The sequence below is a fragment of the Cyprinodon variegatus genome, unplaced genomic scaffold, assembly GCF_000732505.1.
Source record: "Cyprinodon variegatus isolate N-32 unplaced genomic scaffold, C_variegatus-1.0 Scaffold299, whole genome shotgun sequence".
NCBI lineage: Eukaryota > Metazoa > Chordata > Actinopteri > Cyprinodontiformes > Cyprinodontidae > Cyprinodon > Cyprinodon variegatus.
This window is the reverse complement of record NW_015150752.1, coordinates 293425-311517: the sequence shown is the minus strand read 5'-3', so window position 1 is coordinate 311517 and position 18093 is coordinate 293425. Positions and strand designations below refer to the sequence as shown.

Sequence of the window (18093 nt, the reverse complement as noted above, 5' to 3'; positions counted from 1 at the left end):
TGCGTTGTAAAAGATATTTTTAATTTTAGTTTAATACATTTAAAATGTTCTAACATTAAATCAAAATTTTCAGTTTGACCAGCATCAAACTTAAATGAAATGGAAATTTCACTTCATCCAATGCAGAGTTTCAAGTGGCTCTTTGGTTCTGCAGCTCTCTTACTGTAATATTTAAATGTTTTTGGTTTCACGCTTTTCTGTGCAACCATGAAAACATGCTGGCTCCATCCATGACCCCTTGTAATCTAGGTCTAGATCTGCCCCTACTATTGAAATACAAAGATCACGTGGGACAATGTTTTCTACGATGTTCATTTAAAAACAAAGTCCTCTATTGCAGCTGACCTCCATCCCTGGGACGGTTGTAACCTTTCATAAATCCAGTCAGTTTCACAATTTTTTCTTCCTCAATGAGAGCATTTTTCTGGGAATCTGTATAGTTTATAAAGCGTAAATTGCCGAATACTATTTATTTTGAAATTTATTCGAACATGATACAAATATAAAAATAAAGTAGTGCACAGTAACAAGAAGTGCATAAAAAAGAAGAGAAAAAAATACAGATATTTGTTTCAATTAACATATCATGCTCAAAATTGCAATTAAAGTATGAAGACATCCATTGAATGAGCTGGTGAGAAGGGCAGCTGCTGTCCTGGGCTGCACTCTGGACTCAGAGAAGGAAGTGGCTGAGAGAGGAGGGTGCTGTCCAAGCTTCCATCCATCATGGACAACACCTTCCATCCTCTGCAAAGGAGTTGAGCAGCATCTTTAGTGAAAGACTTTTACACCCTGTTTGTAAAAGGAGCACTACCACAGGTCATTCATCCCTGCTGCCATCAGATTTTACAATGCGTAATGCAATTACTATTTATTACCCTATGCAATAATCCTGTTAAATAAAAGACTTCAGCTGTTATAGTTATCTCACTACCTCACTGTTGTTCTTTACCTGGTACTACTTATGTACATTGCCAAATTTGTATGTGCATAAATCACCGTAAATGTATATAAGTCACTGTAAATCTCTGCCTTATTTCTTTTTATTATTATTCTTGATCCACTGTATATACCACATGCAATTTTATTCTCCATCTTTTGACCATTGAGCCGATTTGACAAGTGAATTTTTCCACTGTGAGATCAATAAACTCCATCTTATCTTATTCCTGACAATCTATCCATTAACATATAATTTTAGACCCCATAACATCAAGATTTTATGTAAATAAAAATGTCCTTGATTCAATATGAAAAGTTTAAGCATAACAATTATTGGGTTGGTTAACGTAATGCACCTGGGGCGTTTTGTATATAAATGTCTAATTAACCTGGCTGAGCTTGTTTTGCACAGAAGAATCAGAGCTATTCTGTTTGATGATGCTTAAAGCTTGCAGAAAAATGCATCAAAGGCAGCTGAGAAAAGTGGTTCTATGACACCTTGAGACTGAAGGCACCAAGCTGTGCCAATCAACTGACAACTGCTACAATCCTCCACCTTTCACTTCAAATTAAGTCTGTTATACAAAACACAAATGTGATTTTTAGCTGTAATGGGACAGAGTATAGAGAAGATAAATGGCCACAAGGACTTAAGCGAAGCAGACACATTTGGTTTGACATGAGTTTATTGTGCAACTCACCTGGCAAGCATAGAGATTCATGGAAATAAAAAGATGCTCTGCATGCTGCAAGTCCAAGAGGAAAAGCATCCATATAGATTTATATACATTCAAGTTTTAGCCACAAACAAAAATAATAAACTACTGATCACACAGATTAGAGTACCAATAAATCTCTTGACTTCAGGAATGCCCTGTGGAGGCATCAGATTTTATTCTTAAACGTTAGAAAAATTACGAAAAAAACAACAAAAAAAGAACAACCCAGATCTGACTCCAAACAACATTTACAGAGTATATTTTTACGTAGCACCAACCATAGAAGATGCTTTTTTCAGATGTTGGGCAGGTCAGTAGTGAGACTTTTAAAACAAGTGCCAAAGCAGCTGCGATGAAGCTTGGCAACATGAAATCTGACATAGGTGCTACATGAAGACAAAATGAATGAAAAAAAGGAAACTAGTATATCCCAACTTCCAATTTTACATTAAGTTACTTTTAGTAAAAATCCACATATCACCATGGAAGTAAATCTGGAAGTAGATAAATATATTTGCCATGCTACTTTAATTTGAAATTTTAATTAGAAAAAACTATTAAATCAAATAGTCACAATAGATCTTCTGCAAAGAACTTCTTAATCTAATAAAACATTTGCATATTACACCTTTGATCTTTTTTTTTTTTTTTATTCAAGGAAAGTAACTAGAACCCCTCTCAGGACTAATAGAAAACTAGTTTTTGATGTCATCTTTTGACACTAAGGAAATAAAAAATGTGAAAAATACTGTGGCAGTAATCATCAATACCAGTAAATTTAAACAACATTAATACCGGAGAATGTTCCAATAAAAACAAACAAAAAAAAACAAGTCACATGTTTACACAGCATGTTTTGAAATCTTGGCTCCAAAAGCCTTTTCTTGGCTGGATTGTATTTTTTCGTACAGGCACCACTATTGAAATGGAGAAAAAAAAACGGCGTAACACTGGAAGAACCTAACTGCATATAAATGGTTGCTTGAAGAAATATGTGCATCCCTTTTAACATGGCTCCTGAAATTCAGTGATTTAAAGATGGACAAAATAATATTAGCTGCCACATGTGTGCAAAACGAGAGGAGATTGCTGATACAGTGTAGCCTGGGTCGTGGCCCAGTGCGGACGGCTAGAGTAAAAAATAAAAGAAAAACTTCAAATTTAGAGAGCCCCTTCTACTATTTTCAACTATATCCATTTTTCTTTAGTCATAAAGCAACTGCTTCCACTTAATACACCGTTTTGAGCACATGAGCAATTGTGTCCTTTATTATTTTTATTATAATATGTCCAGACCTTTGGATCTTTGAGAATTTAAGGCAAATATTGATTCCCACAAATTTGGATGGCTAGACTTTAGGAGAGTGCGTTCACTCAGACAGTGCCCCCTGCTGGCGGAACCAAACGTCTTCAGAGTCATGAGGTTCCATCAGCTGCACAAGTCTGTCCACTATTCACCATCTGGGCCACGGGCTCAGGGTCCGTTTCCCTGACGCAGACGACTGCATCCCCGCTGACGTTAATGAGGCACTGAGCCTAAAAGGGGATCAAACATTTCAGTTCATTCACATATGTGCCAAAGCATCTTATTACATTAAAATGTGATTAAAAAGGTATTTCATTTCAGCAAATCATTAAAAAAATGTACAAAAGGTTATTTAGGATACAATTATTACACAAAGAGGGATCTAGTGTTGTTCTGCTTATCACTAAAAGGTCCTATGTTTCTGTTATATAAGAAGTTCGAAGAAACCAGATTATTTTTCTTCATACCATCCTAAAAAAATGGATGGATGAAACTGCCCCCTGAAAACATATTCATGTGCTTTATATGGCTAAGTATTTAGTCAGGACCCTTCATGGACTGCAGCAATATATCGATCAGCTCTTGATCTGCTGAGGTGTTTAATGGTAGCCTGGTCATGCAGGCTGGTTTACTTCATGGACACAGGATATTAGTCTGCAAAAAGGAGCGGGTAGAACTTGACTTTAAAGGCTGGACTTACAGAGTCAGTGGAAACAGTTTAGAACCAGTAAGAAAACTACAGATGTGATGCAAAATATCTTTTTTTTTTTTTTACTTTTAGCTTTTTTTTGTAATTCTTTACTATCAGGAAGTCCATAAACTGTAGTTAAAAGCCTTATGCTGACCCAAAATGCTGCAGCCAGAGTTCTGACGAAAATTAAAAAGAGAAATCATATCTCTCCTATCTATAGGTATGCTGCTATTAGCTTAGACCACTGGAGGACATGGGAACCCCTATTCTGCTTCATTCTATCTCTATTCTCCCACTGCAGAATATTTCAGTTCAATCTCTAACATTATGCTCTCTCTGCTTTTTCCTCATAGTAGCTCCGCCTCGTCTGTTCCTGTCTGGCTGTGACTCCATCCTGGAGAGAAATATCAGCTGTGCTATTGCCATCAACAACTTTGTTTATAGATGTTGGAGATTGGCGTGTTTTGCAGTGTAGTCCTGTTTCCTTGACTGTGACTGGCTGGATGTGCTCTCTTCATCCTCTGACGTGGGAGCTGGCTCGGAGCTCGTCTGCTTGGCTGTGTGTTTCCTGGATGGGGCCGCCCATTACAGTTGCCTTTTGTATCCCTGCTTCTGTCTCCTTGAACCCCAGTCGGCCTCGGCATATGGCCGCTCACACTGAGCCTGGTTCTGATGGAGGTTTCTTCCTGTTAAAATGGAGTTTTTCCTCTCCACTGTTGCTACAAGCATGCTTAGTGTGAGGGATTGCCTTCAAGTTATGAGTCAATGCAATCAACTGGTTTTCCTTAGATAGAAAACTTTGAATCAATTTGACTGTATGATCTTGTGAACTGCAAAGTGCCTTAAGATGACATGTGTTGTGAATTGATAGTTTGATTGATAGATAGATTGATAGATAAACTGAATTGAATTAAATTAAAGAAAAGCTCTTATAGCATCCAGTTTTTGAAGTTTTAGCTTTTTTGAGATTTAATAAAGGGCATCATTGAAACATTGCTGCATTGCAGCTGCAGTCTTGACTTTTATGGTTACAGAAAAGCGCTGCTGCATTATGGGCCCGCCTCTCATGCTGAATCGTCCAGTCGGTTTTAGACAACACTGACTTAGGCCCTGATTAAGTCAGTCAATTGGTACTTATAGCAGGATGACTAGAATCCAAGCCCTGCTGGCAAATACCATCCCCAACTCCTTAAAGATTGGAAGCAGGAGGAAGCATTTGAAACTGAAAGATTTTCTGCTAAATCATTACTGACTGGGACATCTTCATATTGTATCCTCAAGAAACTTGGATTCTTTTCCTCTCTAGACTCAGACCTTTATCTCCAGATGAGGTTTAAAATATCCTTTTTTTTCAGTCCTTAGATCATCCTTAGATCAGGCAGGATGCTTATGATGTCTCTGGATCAGGAGGGTCATAGCAGCTATTACTCAGGTCCTTCTGTTTGTTTCACTGAGGTTGCTAATGAAACGCTGAATCCAGTCAGAGTAAACACTCAGTGAAGCCTCCCAAACTGTCAACGATGCATTTATCCTCTATACCTTACACCTTTTTTTCCACCAAACCTTCTACTAATTAGCTTGATCAGTTTCTTTATAAATCACAGATTCACTGAGGTGTGCCTGTAAAAACGAAGGTTTCCAGCATATGAGAAAAACCTTTATGTGTGGCTACCTGATTCTTGTTGGGATTTTCCATTAAAACGCAGTCCTTCATGCTGTAGGACACCACAGCATTGCCACCCAGAGCTGCTACATGGGCTCGAACCATCGCAAACACTTCTGCAATGAACGAATGCAAGAAGCCGCTAACCCCACCTTCCTGAAGAGAACAAACACATTTCATGTGAAAAAAAACAACAACAAAAAGGCAGCACAATGAGTTGCTCCTGCAGCCTTTAACTGCACCTCTCTTAACGATGTCGTCTCTCTGATGAAGAACATGTTGATGATGCCAAGGTATTTAATGATGCGCGTCCCAGGGAGGAAAGAGAGCGGTGTCATCTTCACCATGGTGACCGAACTGCCTCCGAAGGAACGGCTTGAGCGCAGTGAACGAGAGCGTCCCTCTGTCAGCGGGCTGCAGTGCTCCAAAGACGAGACTGAAGGTCCAGAGAGAGAGAAAGAGGCCAAGCAGAGGAGCGAGAGAAGGATGTGAAGGGATAACAAGAGGAGGAGACAGCAGGGCAAAAAAAAAAAAGGAGACAAGGGAACTGAGACACCAGCAACCACTTAAAAAACTGGAAAAATATAAAAGCAGATATGAGCTTTGAAGCACTAATTAGAGATATCATGCAAAAATGCAATCCACTTAGTACTGGAACAGCAAGGCTTTGACACTGATAGAAAGTAGAGCAAAAAACAGATTCAAACCCATGGAAAATTATGATTTATATCACAACTTTATATCCTCCATCGAGTCTTTCAGGCTAAAAATGATAAATATAGATAGAAGTTTGGGTTTGAAATAACGATAAGAGGAATATTAGGAAATATTGTTTGTTCCCTAGAAAGAACACCCTTAAATTAAATTGAGATGTTTTCACCCTTTTAGCTTCATGTTGTCCTTCCTTATTTCTTTAATTGGTCATTTCTATAATTTTGTTGGATTCAAATGTGAAAGAAAAGATGTTCTGTGATTTCAATATATAATATCTATCAGCAAGAGGTTTGTGTTGTTTTTTTTTATCTGACATATTTTATTAATCAAGTGGCCCAAATAATGGGAAACAGGATTTAATTTATGTTTTTAGATCAATATCAAACGATAATATTCAACAGGTGATTTTAGATTGTTTGTGAAAACATCTCCATAAATTATTAAAATAGATTACAAAAGTTTTTTATATCAGTATAAAAAATATGTTGCTTAAAAAAAAAATACAAAAAAGGTTTAAAAAAACAGCTTCATTTTAACTGGTTGGAGCCTTTTCTGATACAATTCCAGCCTTTTCAGATTTTCTGAAGCTCACATATTCCCTTTATTATGGTGAATCTGATTAACCTCAATCCAGAAAATTCAGCTGTCCTCTCTCAATTCTGCTGACTTTAGTTGCAGGAAATTTGGGCAAACATTGACCTTACACTAGCTAACTGTTTCTCCAAAAGTAAAGAAAGAGAAGACAAAGTGGTCAGAGAGGCTGTGGGAGCAGGAAGGTACCAGATTCCAACTGAAGAAGTTCAAATGGTGACGGTGGATAAAAATGTTCTTCAACTACCTACTAGCATAAGGCTATACACACATTTTCCGTTTATCTGGTTTCTTTTTCAGGTAAATCATTTAGGATATGTCATGTTTTAAAGGTTTATAGAAAAAAAAAATATTTTACAACCTCCCCAAAACTAGTACCAGGTTTAAAGTATTTTTAAACATGTAAAAATAATAACTTTGGCACATGCTTATGATTTGACAAAGGAATTAATTATTTCAAAACACAATCTAGTTTGTATCCAATGCAGTCAATAATTTTGTTCAATTTCTACATCTAAAAAAGGTCTAGTTTCTTTCTGATAGAAAGTTTCATCTTAAAGATCTGTGAAGCATAACAGCCAAAAACTTTGCTGTTTATTTGGGAGCCTTGATTTAAAAATGGCCGTAAAGGTAAAAATATTTGAGATTTATTTCAATGGTAATTATAAAAAAGAGCTACAGTGGGATTCTGTAAAAAAGTCTCAGGCATTTTTAATGCGCCAACCATAGTATGATCTGAAACATACAGTAGGAGGGATTAACATTTGCAGTAATAAATTAGAATAAAATAAGTAAATACTGACCACCGGTCTAGAAGGATCAAACACAACTTTACATGGGTATGAATCATTTTGAGCTCACTTATATTGTTAGAGTGACATAACTTTAAATGTAGTTTTGTGTGTGGTCGGTGCACGGTGTCAAGACGATCACTTGGAAAGTGTGCGCTGCCAAGCATGTCATGCAACGGAGGTAAAAAAAACAGACGGAAAACGTCTGCAGACAGACAGACAGACCTGGGCACAGCTGTTTACAGGTGTGAATACAGTGTTTACAGTGGAATACATGAGAGAAGATTTCTGATTCTTTGGCATTTGTGAACGAGGCTTGAGACATGGAAACGGACAGAGACAGCTATGAGCCGAGCTGGGCACATGTACACAAACCAGAGAGTGAAAGGTGCTTCATTGTACAGCGCAGATTTACCTGATGCTGTTTCCATCCGTCAAACCAGGAACCTTCAGAGCCAAACATTACACATACTGTGCACAGGACTGAAAATCAAACTAGGAACTGCACCCCCACCCATCCTGCCCTGATGATTTGTTTATAGTGATCATTCAGACGTCTTTACCCGTAAAACCATCTCCATGAATTACAATATCATCAAAAGGTTCTTCAATTTCAGTAAAAATCTTATTACAGATACATTACATACTGAAAAATATTTATGTCAAGCATATATTTCTGTTTATTTTGATGATTTTGGCTTGCAGCTGCAAAAATCCAAAGGGTTTCTCAGACAATCAGAATGTTACATAAGACCAAAAAAAAGATTAGTAAAAAAATGTAATGTTAGGGTCACAGTCCTAAAAATCAGTTATCCAGTATATAAGGACATCCTTCCCCAGGTTAATAAGTCACAAAAGGTAACTGCTTAAGAAGATGGCTCTTCAGAGTGTTGCATCAATAGGAAGTTAAGTGGAATAAAAAAAGCAAAGTAGATAAAAAAACAAGTGAAAAAGCAACATAAATTAATATTATTAGCAGCTTCCAACATTTAAGAGCTTGAAAAAGAAATAGAATCCAAGGAGTGAACAAAAGCCGAAATCAACTCTTCAAAGGCCACCACAAACAAATACTTTTTTCTCTCACTTAATTTTTCCATATTATTGGATACAGCATTCTGTGAACAACCATCTTCATTATTAACGGGCTTAGTTGGGGAGGATGAAAGAGGATGTCAATTAATCCGTAGGTCTCTTCATAATATTGAAGGACACAGCATGGGCGTCATTTTTGTATCAAAAATAACTTTTTTTTGGTCTTATATAATATATTTAAACTTTCAGAAAAAATAAATTGGTTTTCTTCAGCTATAACCATCAAAATTAGCAAAAAGAAATACTTGATTTTTTTAAATTCTGTACGTTTTCCAGATTTCGAACCAGTTTACGTAAATAAATTTGGTTTTGGTGATATCATAATTTATAGAGGTGCACCTGTATCTTATAAAGCATGTCATGTTTTCTGCATTTTAGAATTATTTGTGCAAATACGAAGTGAAATCAAGGAAATTTCATGCAGATTTTACACGAGTGCAAAGAGGGGGTAAAAGCTGCATACTCTGTGCAAAAAGAGAACGGCCCTCAGATTCATAAAAGGTTCAAAAGGCTACAGGCATCTTCCATCCTAACTGATGATTGCGATCCCTCCAAAGGGCTAGGTATGATTTTAGAAAAATCTATTCTAAATAGCCAGTGGTTTAAAAAAATAAAAAATAAAATTCAAAACAACAAAACTGCTACGTCACCCCCACCAGCATGCATCGAGGGGTGTGTGAGAAAGTGAGTCGGCATGTGAAAGACTGCTCGTGAAACTGTGTTCTGTATTTGTGGGTATGATCACCAGAGTGTGCTAGAGACTGTGTCCTCCTACTTGTTTTAACTGATCCTCGTCTTATGGTGTGCGCTTTCAGCCTAAGCAGCTCTAGCCAGGTGCTGCATCTGTCTGCAAAGGAACCGTAATCAACGGAGGCAGCTGGAGAAAACACACACACACACACACACACACACACACAACACACACACGCGCGCAACCCACACCCGAAGATACACAACAACAAGAAAAGAGGACAAAAAAAAACATACGACACACACAAGAAAAAAAACAGAAACAAAAGTAAAGAAAAGAACAAAACTGAATGAGTTCTTTGAAAGCGGTTCAAGATAACTGTCCGAGACAAGAGGATGAAAAGTCAAAACATGACAGTGTAGGAGTTTCGGTAGCAAGGAGTTGGGGAAGGGGGGAGAGATGAAACATCGTAGGGGCTTACCTCTGGATGAGACAAGTGCGTTTTCTTGGACACCTATCACACACGCACACACATACACGCACACACACACAAAAACAGAAACCAGAGCTTGGTAGATAGTAATCACAGTTCTGTAATTATCATCTTCTTACCCACAACTCAAGTTCAGAAAAAAATCTACAGCTCAGTCTTGCTGCTGGGATCGTTTTGGGTAAATAAAAACCACAAACTTTTACAGCTCTAACAACTTTTTTTTTTTTTATTTAAAAAGAAGAAAGAAATGCTGACATCTAGTTTTACTGAAAAACCAAACACAGTGGACAAGCTACTGATCCTTTACCTGTTGAATGAACCACAACCAGCTGATTTTGGCAGAGTTTTGCAGCTGGAGTGAATAAAGAGACTGTTCCTGGAGTGTTAATGAAGTATGGTAGAGGAGGAGCCTCCCACCCCCACAAAAAAAGAGTAAATAATACCTGATATTTTGGAAGAAGTCTGAGAGTTGGTGGATGACGTGTCAGCGCACAACTCTAGTGAAAACTGCAGCTGATCTTCGGTCTCACTCCCACCTAACCAGAAGTACAGAATATCATCAACCATGTCGTCTCCTCATGAGTCATTATTAAAATTCTTGTTACAATTGATTTGACATAATAAAAAAAATGCAAGTCATGTATATTTGTTGGACTGTTATGTAAAGTCCCAATGAAATACATGGAGACGTGACTGTAGAGGCTAAAATATAGGAAGAGTTAAGGGATATAGTATATTTTTTTATAAGACAGACCTTTGGTAATAAATCTTTCAGCTGGCCTCTCTTGAGCCTGGTCCTTATCAAACGTCATGGCAACAGCCGTCACTGAAACCTACCACAAGAACAATAAAAGTTATTAAAATAAGAACTTTTGCTTGCAAATTCAAGCAAGTGAGATCAATTAATTTTGGTAACGCAGAGAAAGTCTATGACATCCCACCTGAATGAGTTCTTCTTCTGGTACTGCTACATTAAAGTTGAGATGACAAAGACAGCAGGGAATCATGGAGCGTAACTTGAAGTAGAAACTCTGAAAGAAGCCGGAGATTAGCAGAGAGTTAAGATCACTCACAACTCCAGCTGTACTGACCAGGGCTTATAGAGGTCAGCAACCTGTTGATGTGGGGATCCATGGGACCCTTTACACCAGGAGTCAACAAACTTATTAAGGCCGAGGGCTACTACATGAGTCATACTGACCTATGAACTGGAAGGATCAGCATTCAACTTAACTTCCTACATAATAACATATTTTTATTGTTTCTGTTAATTCCTATTTTTATTTATGATATTGCCATTTTGAGATTTCTATAAATTCTTAAATACTCTGTATGATTAAAATGACAATATTTTCTATTAAAAAAACAAGGACACCAGAATAAATAAATAAATTTCAATCTTAGCCCACTGGTGAGTTGTACTGTTTTCAGAAGATGCTGTGGGCACCCCATAAGGCCCCTGAGGGCCGCATGGTGCCAACGGCATCTTCTGCGAACACCACGTTGATGACCCCTGCTTTAGTACCTCAGCTGTGACTCTTAATTACAACTGAAGAATAACAAGTACTAAAGAATTAAGCAATGTGTAAAATATTAATTAAGGATGTACAAATAACATTAACACTTAGACTGACGCTAATAGTGCAAGAAATATTTTTTTTATGACATTCTTCAGTCAGTAGTTTGCAAGCAATGTGCCTTGGATCTCCCTTTAAATAAAATGCATCATAACTAAAAACAAAACTAAAATTGTTGTTTTTTGGTTTAAAATGTCCTAAAGCAGGTGCCATAAAAATAAGCTACAGTATTCCAAATCTGAAGGACTTTGGTTTCATCAAAGACTGCTGACTGATCTAAATCAATAAATAGTTTTTTACCTTTAGAAGATTCTCACAAAGGTCAGTGAAGATCTTATTTAGGCTTTGGTTAGATAGGTTGGCATTGCTCAATCTCAGCACCCTAACCGACGTAAACATCTGTAACAATATTAAAAGAAGCACGTCAATCTTCCAAAATAAAAAGATGTGTTATTTTCAGAGTTTAACAGCTTTAAACTGCAGTTTACCTGTACTGCTGTGGTCCAGTTATAAATCCCAGGCATGGTCTCAGTGTTGCAGCTGTAGAAACCTGCAAAACAGAGCAGAGACAAACACAAGTTTGAAGTGGTAACATTTAACGGCTTAAACAAACAGGTCCACATCATTGTAAACTAATCTAACAAAAACCTGTGGGGGGAGACGCATCGGTGAGGAGAGAGTGGATGTCTTCCACGGCGTCAGTGTCATCGATCTAGGAGTAAAACGGCACAGTTACCATTTCCTACAGAGTTACATCCACACACGGGTGATGATTCATATACTTCCTCACCTCCAGGACAAAGGCATCCTTTTTGCCATGTGACAGATCCAATTCAGACACTTCATCTGAGCTTTCTGAGTGGGAGCGGAAAAGTCTGGATCTGTGCCTGGGCTCTGGGATCGGAGAGCCAACCCCTTCCTCTGTCAGCTCCTGTAAGCAAAGACAGACTGGTGGTGAGTATCAAACCAGGTTAGTTCTGACTCTACAGAGACTAAAACTACTGTTAGTGATACTTCTACATGCTTGTCCTGTGCAGTTGATAAAAACACAAACACAGACACAGACTTGGTGTAAAATATCAAATACATCACAAATCCAGAGCTACAGTGAGTGGACCAGGTGGGAATTACGTATCATTGGGTTCACAAACCCCTAATCAGGAGTAGTTCTACAGATACAGCCAGGAGCTGCAAGTTGTGGTTAACTGTGAAATGTTGCTCATGCTTTGTTGAAAGCCAGCATGCTCAGTACCATGTTTGTGCCGCAGAACACTTCAGGGTCCAGGGCAAATAATTTCTTTGATGGTCAGAGAAAGACAAGAAATTTAACATGATTTAAAAAATAATTTTTAAAAAAGCACACAGAGTCAAATACTTAGTGGCTCAGCAGTGACAGAAAAGGCAGAACCGCCTAAATATTTATCTGGTTTGATGTCACATCAAATACTTTTTTTTGTTGTCTTTAATGTAAATAGGTGTGAAATTTAGTGGAAGTTTCTTTTTTCGAATGAAATATTAATTTATGTTCAATATTTGCGTTTGATTTGAGTGCAGAGAAGAGGATTGAAATTAACACTTTTCAACAACTCCTAAAATATGTAGCTAACTTACGGGAGGGGTGATTTGATAGAGCTCCTTGTTCTTGGCAATAGTGTCGTTGATCCGTTTCTGGATCGTCAGAACGTGCTGTTCGTTCAACTCGCTGGGGGTCTTCCCAGCCACCTGGATGCCTCCTGGTGCAGGCAGAGCCGTCAGGTACACTCCTGTAGCCGACTGAAAAAACACAAATTTTCTTAAAACAGACCTAGCTCAACCACAATTTCATTTCTGTGTTTAAAATAATGTCTTACAGCCAGACCCAGCAGCATGTTCTCGCCAACACTGATCTGTATGTGCAGACCAAATAGAGCATTCATGCTCCGGAGCTTGAGCTTATTCATCAGCTGAGTGTGCAGCTCGTATTCCATGAAAGGCAGCAGGTTTGAAATGGCGGTTGCGTTCACTTCTCCCTGAGCTCTCTTTTTCAGGCGGCACAGCCTGGAAGATAAGAATCAAAGACTTTTAGTTTGCCCTTACAGACATCTGTTTTTTTTTTTTTTTGCATGTTGTAAAGCAACAGTGCCAAAAATGGGGAACCTTTCCAATCTAGATCCCTAGATCAGAATGTATTATTATATAGCCCTCATTTCCCACATTTGGCTTTTTTCAGTCTGCCACTCTAGAGTTCTTATGTTCTATCTAGATGAAAGTAAAATAAATAAGGGATAAATGAGCTTTTATGACTGGGTAATAAGACATAATAAAAAGGTTTTGCAGTCTGGGCCGTTCTTGGCCTTTCTGGTACAGTTTTGTCAGTCCTTTATCTCACTGATGTTGGATAAAACATTGAATCACAACATGAACATCTTAAGAAAACCAACTAAAATGTAGGTAAATCTGATGCAGTCTTGAAAATGTTTATATCTATTGGCACGCTGCAGAAGAGGGATGTGAACCAGCTTATTAAATCAGTAGTTCCAACACCTAACTAATACGTCATGCACCTGCCTTGATATACTTTTAATTAAATGGCTATTAATCTACCTAAAGAGTTTGGGTTTTAACATACAGCTGCATGGTAGTAAATTTAAAGATTACAGACGGGTTCATTTTAGTCATTAAAAAAAGGAAACCTGCAGGTAGATTCAGTAGACGCAGCAAAATATAACTACTAAATATGATGTTCAATATAATTCATGTTACAAACTGCATCAGATTTATATGTATAAATATGGTGCTTTAAATTATCATGATTTACAGCTTCAATCAAACACAGTGAAAGCAGGTTTTAGTCCTTTTGGTCAGCATATTCATAAAGCATGGCAGCAGAGGAAAAGATGAAGAGCATAATTTGAGAAAAAACTAAGTGGATAAAAAAAAAAATAGTTATCTAATTGGAAACTCTTCTCATTAAAGCACCTGTGGCCATTTCAAAGTGTTGTCAGAGTTTCTGCTGTTTTACCTGGCCTGAATGAGGCAGCCTTTCCCTGTAACAGCTGCCTCTGTTGGCAAGTCGATCGTTGTGAATAACACATCAGGAACCTTAAAAAAAATTAAAAAATAAAGTTTTTTTTATTTATTTACGTTTTCATTCTTATTTTTCATTCTTTTTCCAGGTTAAACAAAACTCAAACCCTACTATTGCTTTTTTGCTAACTCTTTTTCTACCTTTTGCCGCCTGCAGTTGTAACAGTAGGTTAGCTGGGCAGGAAATGGCATGTTGAGCTCATCATAGGGGATGTGACAGAAGCCACAGCTTGGAGGGGAAGGATCATCGAACCTGAGGAGCAAGCAGACCTTCAATCTATCAGCCCTCAGAAAAAAAAACACAAAATTAAAACTTAAACTTCATCTAGGAGCTAAAACTCAACCTGTGGTCAGTACTGCCCATGTCGAGGCAACCTTCACGCATATACCGCGGATTCAGGATGGCGGCTGTCCCTGATGCTGACAGAATGCAAACCTCTTCACTGTGATGAGGACAGAGAGAGGTCAGTTTAAATGAACAAAAATGAGGGTTAAGAAAAACAGCATAGCTTGTTTAATTATTATATACATGCATAGTATAAAGGACATACCAGATGCTTGTATTCTCACTGTAACCTATGACAGCGTGGCAACCGAGAGCTTTGGCATGAGATTTAATTTCCTGGCGGATCTCTTCCCACCAGGCGTCACGGGTCTCCGGTTCATCTGCAAAAAAACATACAGTAGTGACTCAGTGAGCTTTAACAGAACTGGCAAAAACTTATTTAACTTTGATATCAAACTACAACTGAGATTATAGCAGAGACAGACTTTGCAGCTAATCTGAGAGCTTTAAGTTACAGAAAACATCTCTACGGTCAACAGAAATCGGATTTCTTTCTGTTGATTTATGAATTAAATGGTGAATCAAAGCAAGCGGAAACCAATAGTCATTTTGTAAGACAAAGGGAAAGTGAAAAATGGTTGGTGAGAATTTGGGGGTGATGAGGGTATTGTCAATGATCTGTCAAGGGATTAAAAGGGCTTCATGTCATGTGTGTAAATAAATGTAATCAAAAACATTTTTGTGTTTTTACTTTTAAGGAGAAAGAAAACCTAAACTTCAGACGTATTGAACCTCTGCCCGAAAACAGGGTGCTTTTCTCTGTCCAATTCTTTAATTCTTCTCTATTTTGCCGTTTCTACCATCAAGAAAGACCGATTATCCAGTTAAAAGGGAATTATAGTAGGGGTGTAGAGCTTCTGTATTACCCTGAAACTTCCATATAGAACTTTGTGGAGGAAGGATGAAATCTGGCATACTCCAGTTATCGGTATTATTGATATAAAAGTATTTACGAAGTTGCAGCCTTTCAAAAACTGATGTCGCATTTTTGCTGAAGCGTTAAAGCTAATTTATAGGAAGCGGAAGGAAATTATGATGACCAAACGTTTGCTTTGAGGGACATAGAGTAAAGCAGAGCTGCTCCTTCTTTATCTAACCACCAACTTCTGCTCAGCAGCTACAATTCTTCCTTGTCTACAAATGTAGCTGTTGATAGATATTTATGGATGGAACACAGTCCTGGCATCAAAGTACTTTTAAAAAATTGCTTCTTGGCTAAATTATGGCTCTCTAACTACCCTTAGGAAGCAATAGCCAACTGTTTATAAGCAGCTGACTACCGAATAGCTGCTTATGCAGTAAACCCACATTATTAACAATAGGGCTGGGTATTAATCGTATTGTTTATTTTTCTACAAGTTTCTAGTCACTCAAACTCCAGAAACAGTTTTAATTTTTACGTTTTCTATTTTACTTTCATTTCATTCAACTGGGAAATTGACAAATTTGAAGAATATGATGAAATGCGGTTACTACAAGATGTTTTGTCATATAAATCATACTTATTTACGTAACTGGTGTCCTGAAAACGCAGAATTCAAATGAGTGTAGTCTTAACGAGTATTATTTCTGATTGCTGTGATAAGCAATCACAGCAACACAGTTACCTTAAAAAAAAAGACTGAAGAATTATTATTATTTTTTTTTTATCATCACTTTATCATTCTCACAATATTGCAAGATAATCTTTATAAGATTTTAAGTGCATATTGCTCTGCCTAAATGAACAACATCAGCTTCTTATACTGAGATATTTCTTGCATTAAGTTCAGAAGGTCATTTGTGCGAGGCCTGCTGATTTAGTCAGATGTTCATTCTATTTTTTGCAGAAGCTTAAGTATAACGTTTTTAAATTTGCAAAGTTTACTGACACAGCTTAATGATAACTATTGATATTAAACTACTGTAGATAGAATAAATTATTTGTAATGGTTTAGTTTCAATTTTGTGAACCAATGGCACTTTAGTTTGCTCAAAGTAACTGTAAACACCTGATTGAGGGGCCTACAACAGACAGCTCAAGCAGGTTTAAAGGTTCAGGGTAAATTTTTTTTCTTGGGAGAAACGTTTAGGGCAGCCTAAAAAAAAAAAAAAAAACCTCTAACTATATCCTATGGCAGGAAAATATACTGACAAAAATGCTAATAGTTCAGAGTACAGTTCAGGTATTAAGCTCATTTCATTCTTTCTCACTAGAAGATAATAATTATATAAAGTTGTATTTCTAATAGTCTTGTCATTTCTTTCACGTTTGTTTTTCATACTTTATGCTTAATTACAGCAAAAAGAGTCGTTTTCACACACATGTCTGCCTGACACAGAACACACGACTTTAAAGAACTGAGCTACACAACACCACTACCTGGGAGGGCAACATGCAAATGAAACTTAACTACTTGGCGAGATGGAGCAGAGGAATGAGGGAGGGGTGATAAACTAAAACAGATGAAGAATAATGACTGATGGCCAGCCATCAGATCCTCATTGTGGGTTTGGTCAAACCAGCAGCAGCATGTCATACAGGCACAGGCTCACCAACGTGCACGCTCATGGCCATGTGTGCACGTTCATGGCCAAAGAAGGGCCATATTCATTCACTAGAGTCCATCAAATTACATTTTTTGCAGTTTTTTTTTCCTTGCTTTTCTTAAACTCAGCTTTTTTTCCATCAAAAGTATCAGTTCTAGTATCCATCTATCCATCCATCCATCCATCCATGAATACGGCCCGGTGACTAAGGGATGCACATGCCCAGCAGATGGCTCTATGTCAAAGTGTAAACCTCCTAAACCTCCTCTGGTCTAGACAGGTTTTAGCAAAATGCCAATTCAGGAAGCATAACAAACAGCGCCAGGCGAAACAACGGCAGGGAGCAGCTCTAATGTGCAGAACGATGAGTTGATCGGGTGTGTGCTCGCATGTAGAGTAGCCAGGCTGGATGGGGTGGGGTGACGACACAGAGCGTGCTCAGCTTAGCACACACTCACACAGAATCAGGAGAGGAGGAGGGCAGCTCAGTGATTTCCATTTTTAAGCTTTCAGGGAAAGTTTTTTATGTTATGGATTGATAGCTGAGCTAGCAAAACAACTGTGATGGAATTGCAACATTCATTGATTGCTTAAAAGGACACCACAAGCCTAACTTCACTGAGCTACCATCGCTCTGGTGGGATGAGAGCAGTAAAAGGGGGGGAAATACCTGCGGTGACACTATTCCAGTCTAGCAGTTTGTATGAGCGCGTGTTACCCAAGGCTGGGCCAGAATACACCGTTAGTACAGAAGAGAGAAAGAGAGAGAAAGAGAGAGAGAACAGAAGAGACAATCTAACAAACAAGCACAGCACAACAGCAGCACTCCACAATCACTAATGCCATGACAAACTAACGACATCGGCTACTGAAACTACCCTA

The 18093-nt window shown here is 37.9% G+C and overlaps 1 protein-coding gene across 15 annotated transcripts in view; it reads right to left on the bottom strand.

Moving 5' to 3' along the window:
- Window positions 1-1958: 1958 nt before the first annotated feature.
- Window positions 1959-18093, bottom strand: part of c2cd5 (C2 calcium-dependent domain containing 5) — a 35271-nt gene continuing 19136 nt past the window's right edge. For 4 of the 15 annotated variants that reach the window (XM_015383991.1, XM_015383983.1, XM_015383989.1 and 1 more), the window contains 19 exons: window positions 17882-17935; window positions 14888-15002; window positions 14681-14779; window positions 14478-14589; window positions 14272-14351; window positions 13121-13307; window positions 12882-13043; window positions 12061-12201; window positions 11919-11982; window positions 11759-11820; window positions 11571-11669; window positions 10635-10724; window positions 10448-10526; window positions 10137-10229; window positions 9682-9714; window positions 9255-9386; window positions 5564-5757; window positions 5331-5477; window positions 1959-3197 (listed from right to left, as the gene is read on the bottom strand). In XM_015383991.1, the coding sequence (XP_015239477.1) occupies window positions 3078-3197; window positions 5331-5477; window positions 5564-5757; window positions 9255-9386; window positions 9682-9714; window positions 10137-10229; window positions 10448-10526; window positions 10635-10724; window positions 11571-11669; window positions 11759-11820; window positions 11919-11982; window positions 12061-12201; window positions 12882-13043; window positions 13121-13307; window positions 14272-14351; window positions 14478-14589; window positions 14681-14779; window positions 14888-15002; window positions 17882-17935 (2063 nt within the window). In that variant the 3' untranslated portion in view covers window positions 1959-3077. The remainder of the gene's footprint in view (window positions 3198-5330; window positions 5478-5563; window positions 5758-9254; window positions 9387-9681; window positions 9715-10136; window positions 10230-10447; window positions 10527-10634; window positions 10725-11570; window positions 11670-11758; window positions 11821-11918; window positions 11983-12060; window positions 12202-12881; window positions 13044-13120; window positions 13308-14271; window positions 14352-14477; window positions 14590-14680; window positions 14780-14887; window positions 15003-17881; window positions 17936-18093) is intronic. The other 11 variants (XM_015383993.1, XM_015383986.1, XM_015383992.1 and 8 more) reach the window with 7 other exon arrangements.